Source organism: Heteronotia binoei, chromosome 13 (genome assembly GCF_032191835.1).
Source record: "Heteronotia binoei isolate CCM8104 ecotype False Entrance Well chromosome 13, APGP_CSIRO_Hbin_v1, whole genome shotgun sequence".
Classification (NCBI taxonomy): Eukaryota; Metazoa; Chordata; class Lepidosauria; order Squamata; family Gekkonidae; genus Heteronotia; species Heteronotia binoei.
Genome location: NC_083235.1, coordinates 47,367,784 through 47,387,370, shown reverse-complemented (window position 1 = coordinate 47,387,370; position 19,587 = coordinate 47,367,784). Strand labels below are relative to the sequence as shown.

The 19,587-nt window shown below is 43.5% G+C and overlaps 1 protein-coding gene across 6 annotated transcripts in view; it reads right to left on the bottom strand.

The window, feature by feature from the left end:
• Positions 1–19,587, bottom strand: part of FMNL3 (formin like 3) — a 124,273-nt gene that overhangs the window by 27,264 nt on the left and 77,422 nt on the right. For 5 of the 6 annotated variants that reach the window (XM_060252141.1, XM_060252140.1, XM_060252144.1 and 2 more), the window contains exons 5-11: positions 13,839–13,922; positions 12,253–12,405; positions 9,276–9,384; positions 8,347–8,423; positions 4,224–4,317; positions 3,183–3,257; positions 2,108–2,218 (exon numbers count right to left, since the gene is read on the bottom strand). In XM_060252141.1, the coding sequence (XP_060108124.1) occupies positions 2,108–2,218; positions 3,183–3,257; positions 4,224–4,317; positions 8,347–8,423; positions 9,276–9,384; positions 12,253–12,405; positions 13,839–13,922 (703 nt within the window). The remainder of the gene's footprint in view (positions 1–2,107; positions 2,219–3,182; positions 3,258–4,223; positions 4,318–8,346; positions 8,424–9,275; positions 9,385–12,252; positions 12,406–13,838; positions 13,923–19,587) is intronic. The other variant, XM_060252146.1, reaches the window with a different exon arrangement.

The following is a 19,587-nucleotide window of genomic DNA, read 5'->3' as shown; positions in this document are numbered from 1 at the left end:
TGTAGTTGCAAAACAGATTTTCTTCCAACTGAGCCTAGCTTGCAAAATGGCCCCTTTCCTTGACATGGCTGATCTGGCCACCTGGATCCATACTCTTGTGACATTGGGACTATAATGCACTGAACATTGTTCTTCCCTCAAAATCAGTTTGGAAAGTCCAGCTTGTATAAAATTTATTTATTTATTTCATTTATATCCCGCCCTCCCCCACCTTGGCAGGCTCAGGGCAGCTAACAACATTCCATAAAAACATACAGTAGTGAATAAAACCTTAGATTTACAATATAAAACATTAAAACATTAAATTAAAACCAATCCAATAAATACAGTTATACTGCGGTATAGATCTTTAGACCGCATTGGCGGATCCTTGATTACCGATTTTCTTAGCAGTCCGAATGTGCTAATTTAAAAAGGGTGGTCTTGCAGGCCCTGCGGAACTGTTCGAGGTTCCGCAGGGCCCGCACCTCCTCGGGGAGTCGGTTCCATAGGGTAGGGGCCGCGATCGAAAAGGCCCGTGCTCTGGTACTCTGATATTTAATTTCCTTCGGCCCAGGGATAGTCATTAGGTTTTTCCCCGTTGACCTCGGTGCTCTCTGGGGTTCATATGGGGAAAGACGGTCCCTCAGGTAGGCAGGTCCTCGGCCATATAAGGCTTTAAAGGTAATGACCAACACTTTGTACTGGACCTGGTATATAATCGGCAGCCAGTGCAGTTCACGTAGCCCCGGCCGTATATGTTCCCGTTTCGGGAGTCCCAACAACATGCTGCAGCTTGTTGCAGCTTGGCTATTATCAGGAGCTAGATGGAGCATGCGTACTACTTCCATTCTGCAGTCACACCACTGCCTGCCCATCAGTTACCAGGTCCAATTTAAGGTACTGGCTATCACACACAAAGCCCTTTTAGGGCCTTGGACTCTCATATCTGCAAGACTCTCTCTCCCACTATGCTCCACCACAACAGCTCCACTCATCGGAACAGAGCCTTCTGCCCATACATGTGCCTTCTCCATTGTGGTCCTGACCTCGTGAAATGATCAGCCTGAGGAGATCAGGAAGGCTCCCACTCTCCTGCTTTCTGCAAACAATGCTAAACTGATTCTAGAGGGCTCTTCTACATAGGCAATAAGGTAGCACTGTACAAAAAGCTTCACAAAGTAACTTGGACTGTGGTCTATGCTACTATTAGGGACTATGGTCTATGCTATTGTGTATAGTTTGCTGTAAGTTGGATCCTGCTGTGTGATTTGCATCATTTAATGTGTCATGTTAACACTTATGCTTTGCTTTAGTTTAACACACACACATATTCTACACTGGCTCTATTCGTTTCACAGTGAGAGACAATCCAGTTAAAAGGGTGAGTAGGTTTGCTTAACTGTAACCTGTAAGTGAGCACTGCATTGGTAACATTCCACTCTAGACTGAATTTTAGCACATAAAATATTTTCTAGTGAACTTACTGATAATATAGTGGAACATTTTGTTCTAGAAAGTGAACCTTTAGGCAAGTAAAGGGATGATGAGAATTTACAACCACTAGTAGAAGCAACCCCCCCCCCCCCCCAGTCTTCTGGGTGACCTATTTATTAGAAGATTTCTGTCTCATGCTTCCAGATAGCTAAGAGTGGCACACAACACACAAAATCTAACCAATTTTGCACAACAAACTGACAACAGTTCCTCACATCATGAAACAAAACAGAACTGGCTTGCAAAAAACCCAGCCCTTAGTGACAGTTAAAATCCAGCCCCTCAGCAAAAAAACTCTGTTAATATGCCGTGAAGGATGCAGCCTTTTGGAACTCTCCAGAACCCCATTCAAAATGTGGGAGCAAAGACAGAGAAAGCTCTTGGGCAGGTATCAGTGGAATATGCCATCTGCTAAGAGGGAGTTTTTAGACTTAACAAGGCACATCATTCACATCTCAGTAAAATTTATTATTAATGTATTTATTAAATTGGGGGGGGGGTGTTACCACCCTTCCCTGCTTTTTTTTTTTTTTGCTTCAAGGATCTAGCGCTGCTTCTGGGAACACTTTTTTGACACTTTTATAAACTATCCTAGATAAGTGTACGAATTGGAGAATGGAATATGTATTACCTGTAAGAATTCTTCCAAACCTAGTTTGGTGAATTCATATTGCAGATGCACTCGGAAATTCATGTCCTCTACTGAATGCACTACAATGTTGATGAATTGCATACAGGCCACCTGCAAAACAAAGAGGAGCAATTGGGATGATAGTGCACTGTCTCAACCAGTCCTTGCCCTGTGGCTTCTTCTACCCTTTCCTCTGAAGCAGGTCAGTTTTATAAAAAATAGCAAAGTCTTTATAGTATGGAAAATAATGAACGAGTCCCACTTTCTTTCCATTTGTTGGTGGAGGAACGAATGAAGATGTAGGAAGGAGGTCCAGGGGTGTGGTAGGAGCTGCTGCCAAAGCAACATTAAAAAATCTGTACAGCCAATCAAATCTCCATTATCAAATATTTCAGGTTTTCATGACTGGTAACATCATTAGGGTTTGTAGAATCTTTCGGGCTCAAGTGCCGTGTTCTACTGGAGAAAGTTTTCCTTCCAGACGTTTCGTTCTCAGCTGCGGAGAACATCCTCAGTGGCGTTGCAGCCGGAGCAGGCGCTCTGACCTTCTTGGCTGCTGTGCATTGAGTGGGATACCAGAGCGCCTGCTCCGGCTGCAACGCCACTGAGGATGTTCTCCGCAGCTGAGAACGAAACGTCTGGAAGGAAAACTTTCTCCAGTAGAACACGGCACTTGAGCCCGAAAGATTCTACAAACCCTAAATCTCCATTAGCCAATCAGATGATTTACTGGGATTTCTAAAAACACTTAACAGGTGCCCAGAAATCTGTTGGCAGGCATCATGGTGCCCATGGGTACCATGTTGGAGACTCTTGCCATAGAGTTTTTGGGGTTCCTAGAACATTGTGGGGGTAGCTCTTGTCCAGAAGTGATGTTAAAGCAGTAGTGACACTTTCCCTTCTCAGGCCAGCCTCAAACAGCTCCTGGGAAGTGCAGGCACAGGCCTGGTGTACCTCAGGACAAGCTTTCTTTCTTCTTCCTCCCAACATTGCAATGGTGGGAGCTGCTGACATAAGCAAAATTTAGAGAAATGCAGGATCCTGCCCTTACGCAACACAGATGATAGTTTCTTACCATGAAGTCAATGTTGCTGTCCTCATTGCGGAAATACTCCATTAATTTCTCAAAGCGGTGCTGCTCTTTACAAACCTGAGAAGGGAGCATGCCAGAATTTCAAGAGTGCTCCAGTACTAGCAGGCTAGCCATATACAGATTGTTCCCGGCGCACTATATTTTCAGACATATATCTCCATATATGTTCACCCACAGGGCTATTCATACTTTCTCCTCTTGCACATGCCTACATTTGTTCCTTTGTGAATGCTCCTGATCTGACGTGGCTCTATCTGTGTCAAGTTACTCCTTCCCTATCTCCAGGGCTGATTCAGCATCCAAGCAACCCAAGTAGTTGCTGAGAGGTGCACAGTCAAGAGCGTCTGGCCCCAGGCAGTATGTGGAGGAGGCAGTGACTATGGTTGGGGTCTATCATCAACTCCCAGACCATGCTGCTTCCACCTAGGGCCATGATGGGCTCAGAGATGCTGGTAGCACAGGCTCATCTTGCACCTTGAGGTCTGCAGTAATGGGTCTCCCCTATGCTGATTGCCATCTCTTGGATCCATGCTACCAGTGGTGTGAGGAGGCAACAGGAGGAGAATGCACCTGTTATTGCTGGCCACACCTTAACCCCTGCTAGCCGTGTTGGAGCTCAGGTTACCCCTGCAATGGGAAACTGTTTGGGTAGCAAAATATCTTGAGCCAGTTGTGCCTTTGTCTCTCCTTCTGTTTACGCATACAATTCCACCCATCTATCTCTCTTTACATTGATTTCCTCTACCCATATCCACCTAGCCACTTGATCCCAAACACAATCTCTGCTCTTTTTCTCTGCCTTCCCTTCTGGCATCTGCTTATTATTTATTATTTTATTGCATTTATGAATCACCTAATCCCCACAGTGATGAGGCTCTAGATGATGTACAGCATTATAAAAATAGTAAAAGTATAAGAACAGTATCAGAACATATAATGCATTAATTTAAAATCAAGAGGCAAAATTTACAGTTTCACAGGATGGCATAATAACACAGGATGGCACAGAAAGATAGCCCTCACCTCCTTGAAGTTCTCAAAGGCAGCCAAAATAATCTCATGGCCCCCACGCACCAAACAGACAGCGGCCAGCAGTTCCAGCACAAGGGCTTTCGTTCTGTGTGAAGAAGCAAAAAGAACCTATTATTATACCTACCTATAACAAAGCTCCATAACTTTACATCTGTTTAGGAAACCATCACTAGGATGCTATGGCGGCATATAATTATGCAAGCAAAATGAAGCATCCATGGACAAGGGCAGTATACCTCCAAATACCAGAAGCTGAAGACAAACCGTAAGTCCTTACTCTGTTCCTGAACACTCAGAGGCATCTGGCTGGCCATTTTGGAAACAGATATAGAAATAGATGGACCTTTGGTCTGATCCAGCAAGACAATGTTCATGTTCTAGCATTTACTAGTGTGTACTGAGTTCCAATTTGTTGAGAGTGAGGTGAGGCAATAACAAGGTGCAAAAGTATGACATCTAAACAGGCAGCAGAAAAATGTCCTGGGTTGTAGAGAAATTATGTTCTGCAGTTGTTTTAACACTGAGGATTAGCTCTTATTTAGCATCCAAAGAGAATGCATCTAAAAAGAATCTATACAACATTATCACTTAACTGTTTTCCTCTGTAATCTTTCCCAAACTGAGTTTGATAGATCTTTTTGTAAAGATCACAGCCAAAGTGCTTTTGCACACTGCGGGCAGGAACAAAGGTGTGTGTTTTTGAATGGCCCAAACTGACACCATTTTCCTTGTCTCAGTCCCCTAGAGTTCCATTCCTCTTCTTGCCACTGGAGGACTTTTTCCCAAGCATTTTTTTTTTTAAATGGCAACTGCTAGATCAGGGGTGTCAAATTCATTTGTTACAAGGGCTGGATCTGATAAAAATGTCACTTTGTCAGACTGGACATAGGCAAACCCAATTAGCGGTATTGTTTTTTACTCAAAATACAAACATGCTTTAAACATAAAAGCATAAGCAGAACCCTGCTACTGCTTTATAAACAGAACATGGGGAAAGCTCACTAATTTGGTTTTATTTTTTTACACATACACATCCATCATAATTTGACATAAAGTATTAGAAATAAATGCCAGCCCAAGATATAAGGTGGTCCTTTTGCAACAAGAGACTTGGAAATCATAGATCAGGGGTGGCCAATGGTAGCTCTTGTGAGGAAAAGCCCCCTACTTTTCATACATGTGGACATCGTGATCGCCAGTGTGGTTGCCAGGGTGCCTGGAGATTTGACTCTCACACATCTGCTCTAAGAAGTGGACTTTGCTTACAGTTTCTAAGGCTTATGTGGATACTATAAGCCTCAGCTTTGCATTCTACATCTCTGAAGAGTGTTAGCCAGAACTACAGACATGCTCCAGCTGCTCCTTGTGTGCCCAGTCTTGGCCACTGCAGTGGAAGAAGCCAGGCCACCATGTTTCCAGCCTGCCTCCATGGACCTAAAGCTAACAACAGCAGAATCCATCTTGCTTTCCTGACCCAAGCATACCCTGCCAGGCTGAACTCATTCCTTCTTAGTGGGAAAGTCACACGTACACACCCTAGCCTGCAAGCAACTCATTTACCTCATGAATGGATTAATAGCTCCACTGTTGATCCTAATTGCTCAGCAATACCAGAACAATAAATCTTGCCCAGCAGAAGATGAGATAAGAGGAAGGACATCTCCTGTCTTCATAAAGTCTTTTGTCTAACCCGGGTGGTACCTAGGCCAGTATTTGATTCCCTATTGTCACCTTCCCAGCTAATCCCATTTAACCTTAAGTATCCAGCCATTCCCATTCTCTCCCTAGTCTAATACCTTGGAGCCGCCCCAGGCAGCATTGCAGCTTGGAAATTTCCAGCTTCACCAGACTAAGGTGAAGTTCATTGGTCAAAACTGGCATCCAATTAGGTGTCAGCAAGGGATGTCCAGCCTTTTTGGTCATCGCAGAGCCTCCCCCTGCTCCTCCCCAAGACCTCCCAGCCCCTAAGGGTCTAAGGGAGCCTATTTAACCTCTGACCCAACTCCACTCAGGTGTGCATCTAACAGTATCCCAGTTCCACTGTCTAGATCCATCCCCAATTCTGGCCACAGTTTTGGGTCCATTTCCCCTGTCCTCTTATGTCGCCATTGGAAACCTTCCCTGAAGACGACGATGGTAAATATGACCCTGTTTGTCTACCCATATATGTTACCCCTATCAATCTATCTGTATTTCCTTAGACCTGTGTGAATGTGTGAGTGTTTTGTATTTTTACCTTGTACGAAAGAAATATTATTCTAAATAAATTACAATTGGTTTTCATTAAATTAGAGTCCAGTTAATTGAGCATTGACTATCTGAATGGTTGAGCCTGGTATACACAGATAACAAAGATTCCTATTGGGCCAGCTGTCTCTCAATCTAATTCCCCAATCTCATTTTGAGAGCAGTTACCCTAACACTCTCCAGTTGTTTTTTACCTACACCTCCCAGCATGGCCAATGGCTGGGGCTGATGGGAGTTGTAGGCAAAAAATGTCTGGAGAGCTACCGTTGGCCACCCCTGTCATAGATGATCCATGCATGTCACATCAGTAGAGAGCCAGTTTGGTGTAGTGGTTAAGTGTGCGGACTCTTATCTGGGAGAACCGGGTTTGATTCCTCACTCCTCCACTTGCACCTGCTAGCATGGCCTTGGGTCAGCCATAGCTCTGGCAGAGGTTGTCCTTGAAAGGGCAGCTGCTGTGAGAGCCCTCTCCAGCCCCACCCACCTCACAGGGTGCCTGTTGTGGGGGAGGAAGGTAAAGGAGATTTTGAGCCGCTCTGAGACTCTTTGGAGTGGAGGGCGGGATATAAATCCAATATCATCATCATCATCATCATCATCATCATCATCATCATCATCATCATCATCATCAGTACTGTGGCTCAGCTGATAGGTCTAGCTGTATTAGGTTGGGCCAAACAATATTAGGGAATAAGAGGAAGCTGGACCAAGGGCACATTTGTTCTACACAGTGTTTCAAGCTAGATTTGTTCACTGGAAACAGGCCATAGTCCTCCCACCCCAAGATCTGAAGGCAGTTTGAAAGAAGGATTCTTGCTAGTGAGATATGACTGATGCTGCTTTTACCTCTGCTAAACAGGTTCTGCATATTTCTGTATTGTTTCGAAAACCTGGAAACCTGCCTTTTGTCTAAAGGAAACAGTAGAACATAAGATCTCTCTCTCTCTCTGCATGGCAAGAAATAATGTCAAGAGGCAGTATTTCCAGCTGGGCCCTCTGGGGATGTTAGCACATTTTGTGAAAAGGATGGTTTCTTATGTGGCTTCTCCACACTTGGGATGAGACTGTAGTAATCCTTTCCTCCAAAACCATATCACTGAAAGAAATATTGCCACTAAAAGTGATGCCTGTTTTTTGCAGCAATTCTGTATTAAAGGCATCAAGTCACCACCACACTCCTAAGTTCTCTCCATTCGCTTTTGGAACAGCATGCAGTTGGCTGTTAAGGGCCAGTTCAAGTTCATCACCCCAAACAAGGTGCAACAGTCCCCTCTTATGCCCATGCAACTGCAATCTGGGTCCAGCCAAGCCCCCACAGGCCCAAGACCCATGTTGCTGATGGCCAGGGCAAACCAAGGCCCCGAAGTGCATCTTTGCTGGGCAATTTCAGACAGTCGCTGGTGTGGTTCAGTTACAGGCATTTTCTGTTGATGCCCTCATATTGTGAAACTATTTCCCTAAACACATGAGAAATGCCTCCTCACAATGGTTTTCAAGGGAGGCATAGTCTTTTAAAAGGCTATAGGGGTCTCATAGAGGAACAGCCGCCTGGAATTTTTTAAGACAGCAAACTATTTTACAAAATCTGTAACAAATTCTGTGCCAAATTCTGGCATAAATTCTTAACTGTGTTGCAACTGATTTATCATGTATGAACACTTTTGAAACTGGTTTAGGGTTGTAATGTGCAAAAATCCTTTAATAACTCTGTCCTCAGAAAAGTTAGTCTTTTAAGCTAATTAATTGTAATGGACTTAGAATGGTTTAACTCTGCTTAGGATGGCTCTATAAGAATCATGAAGCAATAAATTCAATAGGACCGTTACAGAGGAGACAAATTGCACATTTGAGCTTACAGGTTCCTTACCTGGGGTTTTTATTGTTCAAGCTGAGAGCAATCTCATTAACAGCATGGGGATGTGACATGACCAAATTAAATCCATACTGAAATGCAGAATGGAAAAGAAATGTACAAAAGTGTTACAATATCTATCACACAGTTGCAGATGCACAGTTTAAGGAGGGGGGGATTGATGCAGTTCATTAATAATCTCAGGTTTCAGATAAAACAGAGGATAGTTATATATTACTATATTCTTAACATAGATTATACAATTACATAAGGCACAATAAAGAAATCAGTACAGAGAGGGAGGGAGGGAGGGAGGGAGGGAGGAAGTAAGTACGGTAAGTAAGTGGAGAAATGGTTCAATACAAACACTGCATAAATATAGTCTCAAAGATAATGGGTTGGATACAGACTAAATGACAATTTTCACCAATTCCCCCTCTCCACTGCAGCCTCCCCTTACATCATTTCTGAGGGTCCCTTTTCATCCAGGAGCATTGCGGATATTCGGGACCTGCAAACAGAGGACTGTGGCTTCCTTTACAGAGTCAATCCGTCTCCTGTTGGGTCTTCCTCTTTTCCTGCTGCCTTCAACTTTTCCCAGCATTATTGTCTTTTCCAGTGACTCTTGTCTTCTTGTAATGTGACCACAATGCAATAACCTCAGTTTAGTCATTTTAGCTTCTAGGGAGATTTGATTTGATCTAGAACTCATTTATATGGTTTTGGTAGCTCACAGTATCCATAAAACTCTCTTCCAACACCACTTTTCAAATGAATCAGGAGCAGGACATTGAAGAATGTTTCAGGCTGCTGCAGGAAGGGTGAAAATCACTCTCCGTGGGCAAAAGTCATTGCCCCCAAAGAAAATGTTAGGATCCAACCATGTAGGTTCATTTGTCCTATTATAGTAGAATACAGAAAAGCAAGAAATACATTTGTGTTACCTGATAGTTCATGATGGCCCGTAAACACAAGATACACACATGGACGTCATCTTTCTGGCTAACCAGCCGTGAGTTCTTCAGGGCTTTTCTGCTGGGAAGAGTGGTGTATCTGGCAAACAGAAAGACCTGCATTTAGCAATAAGCAATGAAGCCCAAAAGGAATGTTGCCCCCTTTCCAATGATGAGGTCATGGCCACAACTAGGAGCAGGAAAGGAGAGTTGTAATTAGAAGCACTGGCTTCTGTCAGAAGATTTGCGCAAGTTCTTTTTGCAAAAGAAAGACTCAATTGATACCTCCCATTTTGATTCTTAACATCAATTTGGGGAGTCTGCTCACTTCTTTTTGAAAGAACTATTTCAGGTTTTAGCTATCAGTTTTATTTTCGGACACAGGGTTTCTCGTTTCAGCAGCTGAGAATGAAGAAAAATTAAAGCAAAGCAATTAAAAAGTGAAGTGGGAAAAAGATTTGTCAGTGGAAAAAATAAGCTATTTTCTGCACAAAATTGTATTTTTCCAGTGTTGATTGCCAAAAAATCTACAACACTACCCAGATGGCTGAGTGATAGTGAGCCCAAGGTTTAGTCTAGAAAGCAAGGGTGGGGGGGTCCAGCTCCCACAAAATATCTTCAAGGGCCGTGATGGTAGCATTCAAATCATCTTCAGAATGCCTAATTCTAATCTCGTCAAAGTAGTTGACCATTACATTACTGAATTAACCAAGGTCAGGGGAGTCACATTTATAGACCACATTCTCCCTAATAATTGGGCTATTTGGTTTGATTGGAACTCCATGGCCTATCCAGTATGATGATCCCAAAGCACTATACATGTATATACTAACAGCCCATGATCTCATGATCTCACAGTTTTTATTAGGAAAGGAACCAGAGAACAAGACAAAGGAAAGAAAAGGCTCTTCTAAGCCAAAAGTGCAACTTGGTATCTTGTCTCCTGATTCCCTAAGGCCACAATTTCACCTTAACAGATCCTGGAAACAGGCAGTTTTCTAAGAGCGTTTAAAGTGATATGATAGAGGCATCACTGTACACAATTTTTTTTAGTCATACTATTGCCCCTGATTAAGCAGGTTTTCCAGGGTTTTTAAATACTACAAAATCCTGCAAAACCTTTGTGACAGCAGGAAGTCTACAAGCCACAAGCAGCAAGCTCTCTTTCAAAATCACCTTCAAAATTATAAAAAGTACTGTCTGAGCCCAGCTTCTATATAGTGTCTGTAATGCAGAACTGTTCTACTGGAACGGGAGAGAAATGGATGCACAAAAGTGCTGTCAAGTTGCAGACAGCTTGTGGCAACCCAGCAAGCGGTCTTCAAGGCAAGTGAGAAGCAGATGTGGTTTGCCAGTTCCTTCCTCTAAAGAGTCTTCCTTGGTGGTCTCCTATCCAATCACTGTCCCTTCTTAGTTTCCAAGATTAGACAAGATTGGGGTATACCGTGCCACTTTCCCTCCCCACCTCAGAGTAGCAAGTACCAAACTGTAGGCGTCAAGGATCATCAGCCATTCCTAAAATGCAAAACTAGTAAGGAACATTAATTCTCACAACAACCCTGTTCAGTAAAGTCACTTTTGTACCATTTTACAAATAGGTCACAGAAACTAAGACCTAACCAATTTTCCCATAGTCGTTCTGTAGGTCTATGGTAGATTTAAACTCAAAGCACATCTGGCATTCAAGCCCCAGGACTGCACATCTGCAAGGGGTCTTGAGCCAGGGACTTCAGCAGCAGAACCAAGGTGCCTTACTGTGACACCTTGCCAGAGGAAAGGCCACAAACTATGGGCATCTGGTTGGCCACTGTGTAAAACAGGATGCTGGACTAGATAGACTAGATTTGGTTGGATCTTGAAGGCCTGCTAACATGTTCTTACAAGTTGCTATCAGGTAAGCTGCAGTGCCATCATGGTAGGCAGTCCACCTATGGTACTGCAGCAACAATTCAACGGAAGTCAGACAAATCAAGAGGCAATTAGTGCTCTACCAGGGTGGCTTCCATGTGGGTGTTTTGCTACATTTGGGTCTCAAACTACAGCAGTTTATTTCAAAGCATCCACCTGATATTGTCCTCCAGAAGTTTCTCCTGCTTTGCTCTGTTCTTTCCAAAACATGCTTTGGTATATGATCATTCCAGAAAGATTGTTATTAAAATGGGTTTGTGTATTATGTCAACAGGAAGGTGAGGATTTTCTAACCCACATGGCAACATCCCCGCCACCTCCATGGTGGACTTAAAAATAAAATAAATAGTAGCTATATAGGTATAGCATCATTACACCATAGCATGCTAGCTAATACTGATCTCTTTTAAAAGCTGCCAAATGCCCTCTGGCAACACAGGGGTGGGTGAAAGAGGGGAAGAAAAAGCACAGAGAATATCCCCATATGGTTGCTCCATTGCTGCTGTGAGTGCCTTTCCATTTGCAGCAGTAATGGGTACACAACAGGAGTCATTCCTAAAGCGATCCAGATCTTGGAATAACTGCTGACTCTGTCCTGCCTTCTCAAGTCTGAGTAATCCATCATTCAGGCACAGATTCAGCTACTCAAAGAACTGCCTGCCTCTTGCCACCAGCCATATCTCAAATCACGTGGGTCCTCATCCGCACATCTTTTCACATCCACATGCATATAGGCCCCCATCCAACACAGGCATGTACAGAACTCTTCACAATAGAAATACTTACCCAGGTGACAAGGACAGAGAAAGAGAGAGGACAGGAGATCCAGCAAAGACAGGCAAAATGGAGCATGGCAAAAGAAAAGGCCAGGAGCACAGAGGAGACATGCCCAGCTACCACCAGAGTAGCATCAAGGGGGAAGAAGGGGAGAAGGGGAGAAGAGGTCAGCACGTGGAATCCCCTGGAGGGCAGAAAGCAGGGAAGATTTGTTATTATGGACAAAGTCAGAGCTAAAAAATAGTACACTCCAGAGGGGCAGAGCCGGGGCAACAGTACATACCGGAGGGCAGACTGGCGCGCAGAGCGAGCAAGGCTGTTGGCGTAGGGAGCAGACAGGGCACTGGGATGCTGCAGATCCTCTATGGACCTGCTCCAGGATTTCAGCTTCTCAAGCGCTCCATCCTCACCACTTTCCAGACCCTCAAAATCAAACCTGGAAGGCAGAGAGGGGACACACACCATACACACAGAGAAGCTTCAGGGCAAAAGCTGCATAGATGGCTCAAGCGCTAGTTTCATGAAGCTACTACAGACCACAAGCCAGGAGCATGGCACGCAATGAGGCACCCACATACACGCCACTCTTTCCCTGCATTTGCAGGATCTGAGCTCAGATTGGATCCAGTGGGGGATTTCAGCAGCCAGAAAAGCAATGGTGGTACACTTTGCACAGATTCTGTCATATACTCCCTCTAAGCTGTAGAGTATTGTGAGCAAAAATTCTGCTTTGTGAGCTACTGGCATTGAAGTTGTGAGCTACTGCATGAATTAGTTTGCTCTGGGGCCATTTTTCCTGAGCTAAGACACAAATGTGTGAGCTGGAAGCTAAAAAACTATCAACTAGCTCACACGAACTCAGCTTAGAGGGAATGCCACCTCTGACTCCCCTGTCATTGCTGTTCCTGGGTGTCCCCTTTCCTCCATGAACATTTTTTTGGGGGGAGGGGGCATTCTAGCCACAGCTGGAGAGAGGGAGGCAAGAAAGTTGTGCATCACTAACAGAAATGCCTCCCACTAGCACTAATTATATAGATGGATCCAAATCACTGCAAGTTCCTTGTTAAAGAGGAACTGACTTTTCAGTGTGGCAGTTTCTCACCAATAATCCCTTCTTTCCATGTGAGGAAATATGTATCTGCAAACATGAATTTGATAGATCAAGTAGTGGCAAGTTCAAGAAAGCAGTTCTCAGTGTCTCTTGGTAAAAACTGGGTTAGAATGGAAAACACTCGCCATGTCAACAGCAGGCTTTTCCATAGCTGGTTGGTTCTGATAAAAGAGACATGATATGTACCATGAGTGTGACTCTGGCAAGCAGATTTTCCCTCCCAACAAGTCCCAAAATTGGACAAAGGTGATGACTATCAGAACAGCTGAGACCAAATGGCCTAGCGTTACAAGGTAAGAAGCCTCAGAAGTGTGAAAAGCTATTGGAATAGAAAATATCAGAAACAAGAAGTCTATTCTTCTGCTTGCCTGAAAATGTGAATGAAGTAAAAACCTCTTGCATAAGACCAAGTGCTGAGTAGTCACCAGGGAGCATCCAGGGCCAAGTCACACCAACTCGCATTAAAACAACTAACTACAATAACTAGGATCATTCTTGGAGACTCATATTGTCACAGGACTTAAGGTTTGGCTGTCGGGCACAAGATAAATAGTAACTTGCTGCTGCTAAGCAGGTCTGGTCCCCATGTATGCTGGCCTGAGTTCCAGGATGGAAGAAACTTGGGTAGGAGTGCCACAAATAAGAACAAATAAGTATAGCACCAGTACTGTGTCAGGCTCTAATCCTACACAAACATGAGGTAGGGGGAAAAGGAGGTGGGAAGGTCCAGGATCCTTGAAGGATATGCAGACACTTACATCACTGCACATTGAGCAAAGGAAAGATAATCCACCAGTACATCCAGGCCTTTGTTTTCATCATTGAGAAATTCACGCACCCACCTGCAAATGAAAAAGCCAAGAATGTGCTTTATTACCCAAAGGCAACACTCACTCCCCCCGTAAATCATCTGAAGTCTATACAAAAATTGGTGTCACTTTCTAAGATCTGTTCTCAACTCAGCACATCCCCAGTCTCCAGACGTCTCAGCATCCCTGGCCCTACACCAAGACCTGCAAAACCAGACTCAACAATGCAATGGAAAAAAAAGAAGAGGGGGGAGTAATAACTCACCCAAGGCTAAATTACACATTATACTGGATGGGTATGATCAGATCTCCCCGTGTACATGGTAGCAGTAAAAGGCAGTCACATCAGTGGGGCAGCAGAAGGGCTAATCCTTTCCATAACAGAAATCCCCGTTTCCTTCCCTTGCTCTTCATCCCAGTAAAGGGGGGGAAAGTTATTATATTGTATCTGTCTTCCCTCATTTTACTGGGATTCATAACAGGTAAGGGAACAGATAACGTCTATCAGGGAAACAGCACAGACACCAGCACCATGGCTTGATTCAGACTGGTGGGAGGGGTACACTGTTTTTTTACCCTTAATGTACACATTGGTAGATCTGATCATAGATTATCCAATCTAACATGCAATTTAGCCCTCAAACTGTGGCACAGCCTTAAAGAGGTCAGGCTAGATAGATACATAGCGCCCACCCACCCTCACTTTATACAACACAGATCAAATTCTGTTCATCTCCAGGACTGAGTTCCTTCCATCTGGGGATTTGTGCTTTTGAACCTAAGCAAACTGGATGGGTTCAGAGGACAGAAGACACAGATAATAAATTCAGAGGAAAGTCAGCCTCAGCCCACCCAATGTGTGTGTGGAGAGATTGTGGCATCCCAAGATGCATGTAAATGAAGCAATTGGCAGAGTTTTATCTTTCAGTGTCAGAATAGGGAGGGAGTCTGCTAGTTTCTCCATCCCGCTGCCTCTGCTGAAAGCAGGGACAAGACAAAAGGGGAGTGAATCTGAGAAGACCCACTGAGGTCCCAATTTGTGTGAAGAGAATCTGACTGAATCCACAGGAGATAATTGTGCAGCTGGGGGGGGGGGGGTTGTACGTGGACCAGCTCTGAACAACTTCATAAGCAGGAGGACACTGTGTGACTTGAAGGCTGGTTGTTCAGTGTGCATTATTTCCAGAAGCAGTTACGGCTGACTGTAACTTAGTTCATCAATCATTTGGATGCTGAAACTGCGCATATGTTCATTTTCTTTCTCACCCCCCTCCCATTCTCTATGGGACAGGGGAACAACACGCCCACCCATTTCCTGCCTGTCTGTACTCCAGTTTCCACCCCCCCAGCACATTTCCTGTCTGACTCCAGTGGCTGCTATTTTAGGGCACTTAAATACATTTTGACAGAGGTTAAAGGGCAGTGAGGTAGGAGAAGCTGCTGGAGTCATATCCAATCGTAGTTTTGTTTAGGTACAGGAAGGGGGATTGTGGATGTGTATGAAGTCATCTGCATTAGTTGATTTCTTGTAAATTTGTATACATGCTTTATAAGTGCTTTATTCATTCTTTATATGTACAAATGGCTCTATGTGTGTACATGTACTCCATGGCAGAATGCTGGTTTTGCATGCAGAAAGACCTAAATTCTGTCTCTGGTATCTCAAGCAGTGTATCTCTGGTATCTCAGGAGCAATGTTGGTCTGCAGAACCAACTGCTAGCCAGCATAGAGAGTTCTGGGATAGATAAACCAATCATCTAACATTATAATAGCCTTATGTGTTCATGTGCAAGAGCCTCTGTCTATATGTACACGACATGTATGAAGGGGCACACAGAATAATGAGTGGCATATAGCATCATAGGAAAGATCCAAGTGGTCCTGCCACTAAGCAAGGTATTGCCATCTAAAATTCAGTCCACAAAATCCACACCATTTTTTGCTTCAAGCAGAAAACAATCACAAACAAGGAGTCCGCAGGGATCACCTGCAGTGAAAATATAGTTCCATGTGACTATGAAGTCACCCATGGCTCTCTGTGTTTGTATCTGCCTGTTAAAGGCACGCAGAAGAACACAGCAACTGCTGTAGAAGCCTCTGATGCCTCCACACTGTTAGCGGTTCTTACATCTCTTCCTTCTCCAGTTCAGAATTCAGCTGATCTAGCAAGGTTGCCGTGTACAGAAAACTGAAACTAAGGCCCACAAAAGCAGAGGGACTTTTCTCAAGGCTGAGAGGGCTGTTTGTAGCAGATTATGTCTATTCAGATGCAATCACATACCCTCCAACATTTCACAGATGGAACACAGCGCTCTCGTACACAACAGTCCTATCGCAGCTTGTCCTTGCCCCTCCCCACCAAACTGACACATCGCTAAAGACTCTTCTTTTAAAGCTATATGCTTGTATTTATTTACTCAACAAATCCTACCAATATTTTCTATATTCTGTTCTTGCTATTATCATGTATTTATAGAGAAAAATACCACAACGCCGAATCCCCCAAATTCTATGCCAAGGTGGTACAAATTACTCAAACCGATACATTGTATGCATTTTTGCATAATTTATTGAGTTTTTGTTAATTGTACGAGTGATTACCAAGTTATAATAAAAACATTGAAGCTTTATTTAATGTCTCTTAAAAATACTACTCAGCACCTGCATAGCTGCCCCCTCCAGACAAATTTGCTCATACGTTTTCAACCCTGCTTTTCTCAGGATTAAGGACTAAAAGCTTGATTTGTTTTGGGGTTTTTTTTGCTAAGGTATGCAGGCTAGAGAATAATAACAATCATAAGGCATCCTGTGAAGAACAGCCAGGAGAGCCTAAGACTGTCTGGCAGCCAAAATTCTTATGCATTTTTTTGTGCATTGTGTTATGCATCACTAGATGGTGAGCTAGATGCGGGTTTTTTAAAGGCATATGACGTTTCAGAAGCGGTTTGCCATTGTCTGCCTCTGCATCACAGTCCTGGTATTCCTGGAAGGTCACCCTTCCACATACTAGTCGAGGCTTAACTCCCAAGATCTGATGGGATTGGGTTAGCCTGGGCAGGGTAATGAATTCTCACCCAATATCACTTTCTGTACCTGTGCAGTATATACATAGAACACACTCTGGCAAAATTTTTCTTTGCCTTGCTTGAATCCTCAGTTGTTTATGCAACAGGAACAGCCCTGCAAATAACTCTGGACTATAAAAAAAATAAAGCAGGACTGATTTATAGAATTTGAGCAGACTTCGGAGGATGGTGGAAGACGGGAGGGCCTGGCGTGACTTTGTCCATGGGGTCGCAAAGAGTCAGACTCGACTGTGCAACTGAACAAACAAAAAATTTTTTTAGGAAAATCTATGGATGCAAAACTACTCTGTCATATACAAAGCCTTTTTAATGACTTGTAGTAATTTCTTCTGCATATTATTATCGCTATAAATCGTTATGGTACATTTTGTATACACAGTACTTAAATGTTTATCTTTATTGTCCTCACAACAGCTCTGTGAAGCAACAGTAATACTCTGAGTTTATACAGTGCTTTCTCTGATTGCTCATAGCATTTCAGACACATGATAACAACAGACGTACAGAGCTGGCCAGCAGTATACCAGTACTACACATGGGCTGAAATTGATAAGACAGTTCATTACTGACATGGGACTGGAAGCAGTTGCTTTAAGGCTAAAAGCTCATGCACAACTTCTGTATAATGTAAGATCCTAAAACACAATTATTCTCATTCTACCAATGACAGACAGGTGGTACTAGGAATCTGAGACCAGCTCCCCCTACACAGAAAAAGCAGCCACACAAAGGGAGGAATATATGGAGTGGGGTCATCATGTTGGAAGAGGAGGGATTAAACTCTTCTCCCTGACAATTAGGGTTGCCAGCTCTGGTTTCAGAAATACCTGGAGATTTGGGGGTGGGGTTTGAGGAGGGTGGGGTTTGGGGAGGGAAGGGACTTCAGTGGGGTACAATGCCTTTCAATGCAGCCATTTTCTCCAGGTGAACTGATCTCTATTGCCTGAAGATGTTGTAACTCCAGGGAATCTCCAGCCACCACCTGGAGGTTGGCAACCCTAAATGTCCTACTTAGAAATCCTCTTCCCCCCCACCAACTGCTTGAAGCCCTACAGTGGGGGACAATAAGAGTACCTGTCTTTTTTCTCTGTTGCAGCTTAAAGCATCTGGGAGGAAACCATGAGAGGAGTTAACACTCTGCTACACCAGCATTATGGCCCCGATCAATTTTTGCTACTCTCTACAGCTCCATTTTCCTAAAACATGTTTGGGGATTTGATCACAGACCCCAGCCATCCTGTGTAGTTTGAACCTGAACCTGAGAGGTAGTTATTACCAAAGCCCCACAGAGACTTTCCAGGTACTTAAAAACCACTCAATTTTCTCTCCAAACTGTACTGACACTAAAGCTGATGGCATAGTATTTTGCTTTCATGTGATGGAAGGGCTCAGAGAGTGAGACAGTGGTATTCCTGTCTGTGGCTTTCTAAAAACAAATTCAGGGAGGATGTGTGCACTCACACTGGAAAAAGGCAGTTTTTTAAAAAGCAAAATTCCCCTCTCTTCTTTGTTTCAGTGGTATGCTGTTTAAAGGGCTTCTTGAAATAAAAGAATCTTGTGTCACTTAAAAGACTAATAAATAAATTATGGCTTAAACTTTTCTAAGCCAAATGTACAACTTACTGCAAAAACTCTTACCCTAGCAGGTTTGTCTCTGCAATGCCACAATATTCTTCATTTGATTTTGCCCACAACACGCACTATGCCTGTTCCAGAATTTGTTCCTGAACAGGCAAGCCATTTACAGCTCAGACTCAGGATTCTCCATATTTGTAATAGGGGGGCAATAATGCTGGCATATTTCACAAATTTGTTGAAAGAATTATTAAAATAAAAGAGGAATTCCAGCAATCTTTTAAGGGAAGCATAACCAAAGGCAAGAATGTACACATCTTGCAAAATGGCAACTGGTTATTTGAAGGAAGCCATCTTTACTTTCCCATCTCTTGGTAAGCAACTCTCTCGTTGTGGCCACTATTTAATAAACATACTCTACAGTGTGATGGCCCAGACAACCCTTCCATTTCTTTGGGGGTTCACAGTACAATGTGATCTTTCTCCAGGTGAGAACTGCTCTTTTAGACAGCCTCATCCACCTCTCTGCCATGTCATCTCTTGCTGGGAAACAAAACAATCTCACATAAATTCTGGGCTGACTTGGTCACACATGTGTTATGGAATGCTGGAAACTGGGTTACCCAGAAATACATGGGGATGATGATTATCCTCCACATTCTTAAAAGCTCTGAATACCAGCACTAAAAGACAACATCCAGCAAAGGCCTTGGCTCATCTGTCCTGTCTGTGGGCCCTTGAGAGTAACTGATTGGCCACTGTGTGAGACAGGATGCTGGACTCGATGGACCACTGGTTTGATCTAGCAGTGCTTTTATCAGTGGTCATATTAATGGAGGAGTTTAGCTAGTTAAAAATAGTTCAGAACTTTGGAAATTGGAGGGGTACCTGACATGGCTAATTATTTCTGTGCACTCGATTGAACATATCCCTGGTTCTTCAATTCACCATTTCAGCATTCAGTCTACCACCTTTTATAACAGATACAATTATGGAGTCTGGGACCTTGTGCCATGCACATTCCATCAGTTGAGAA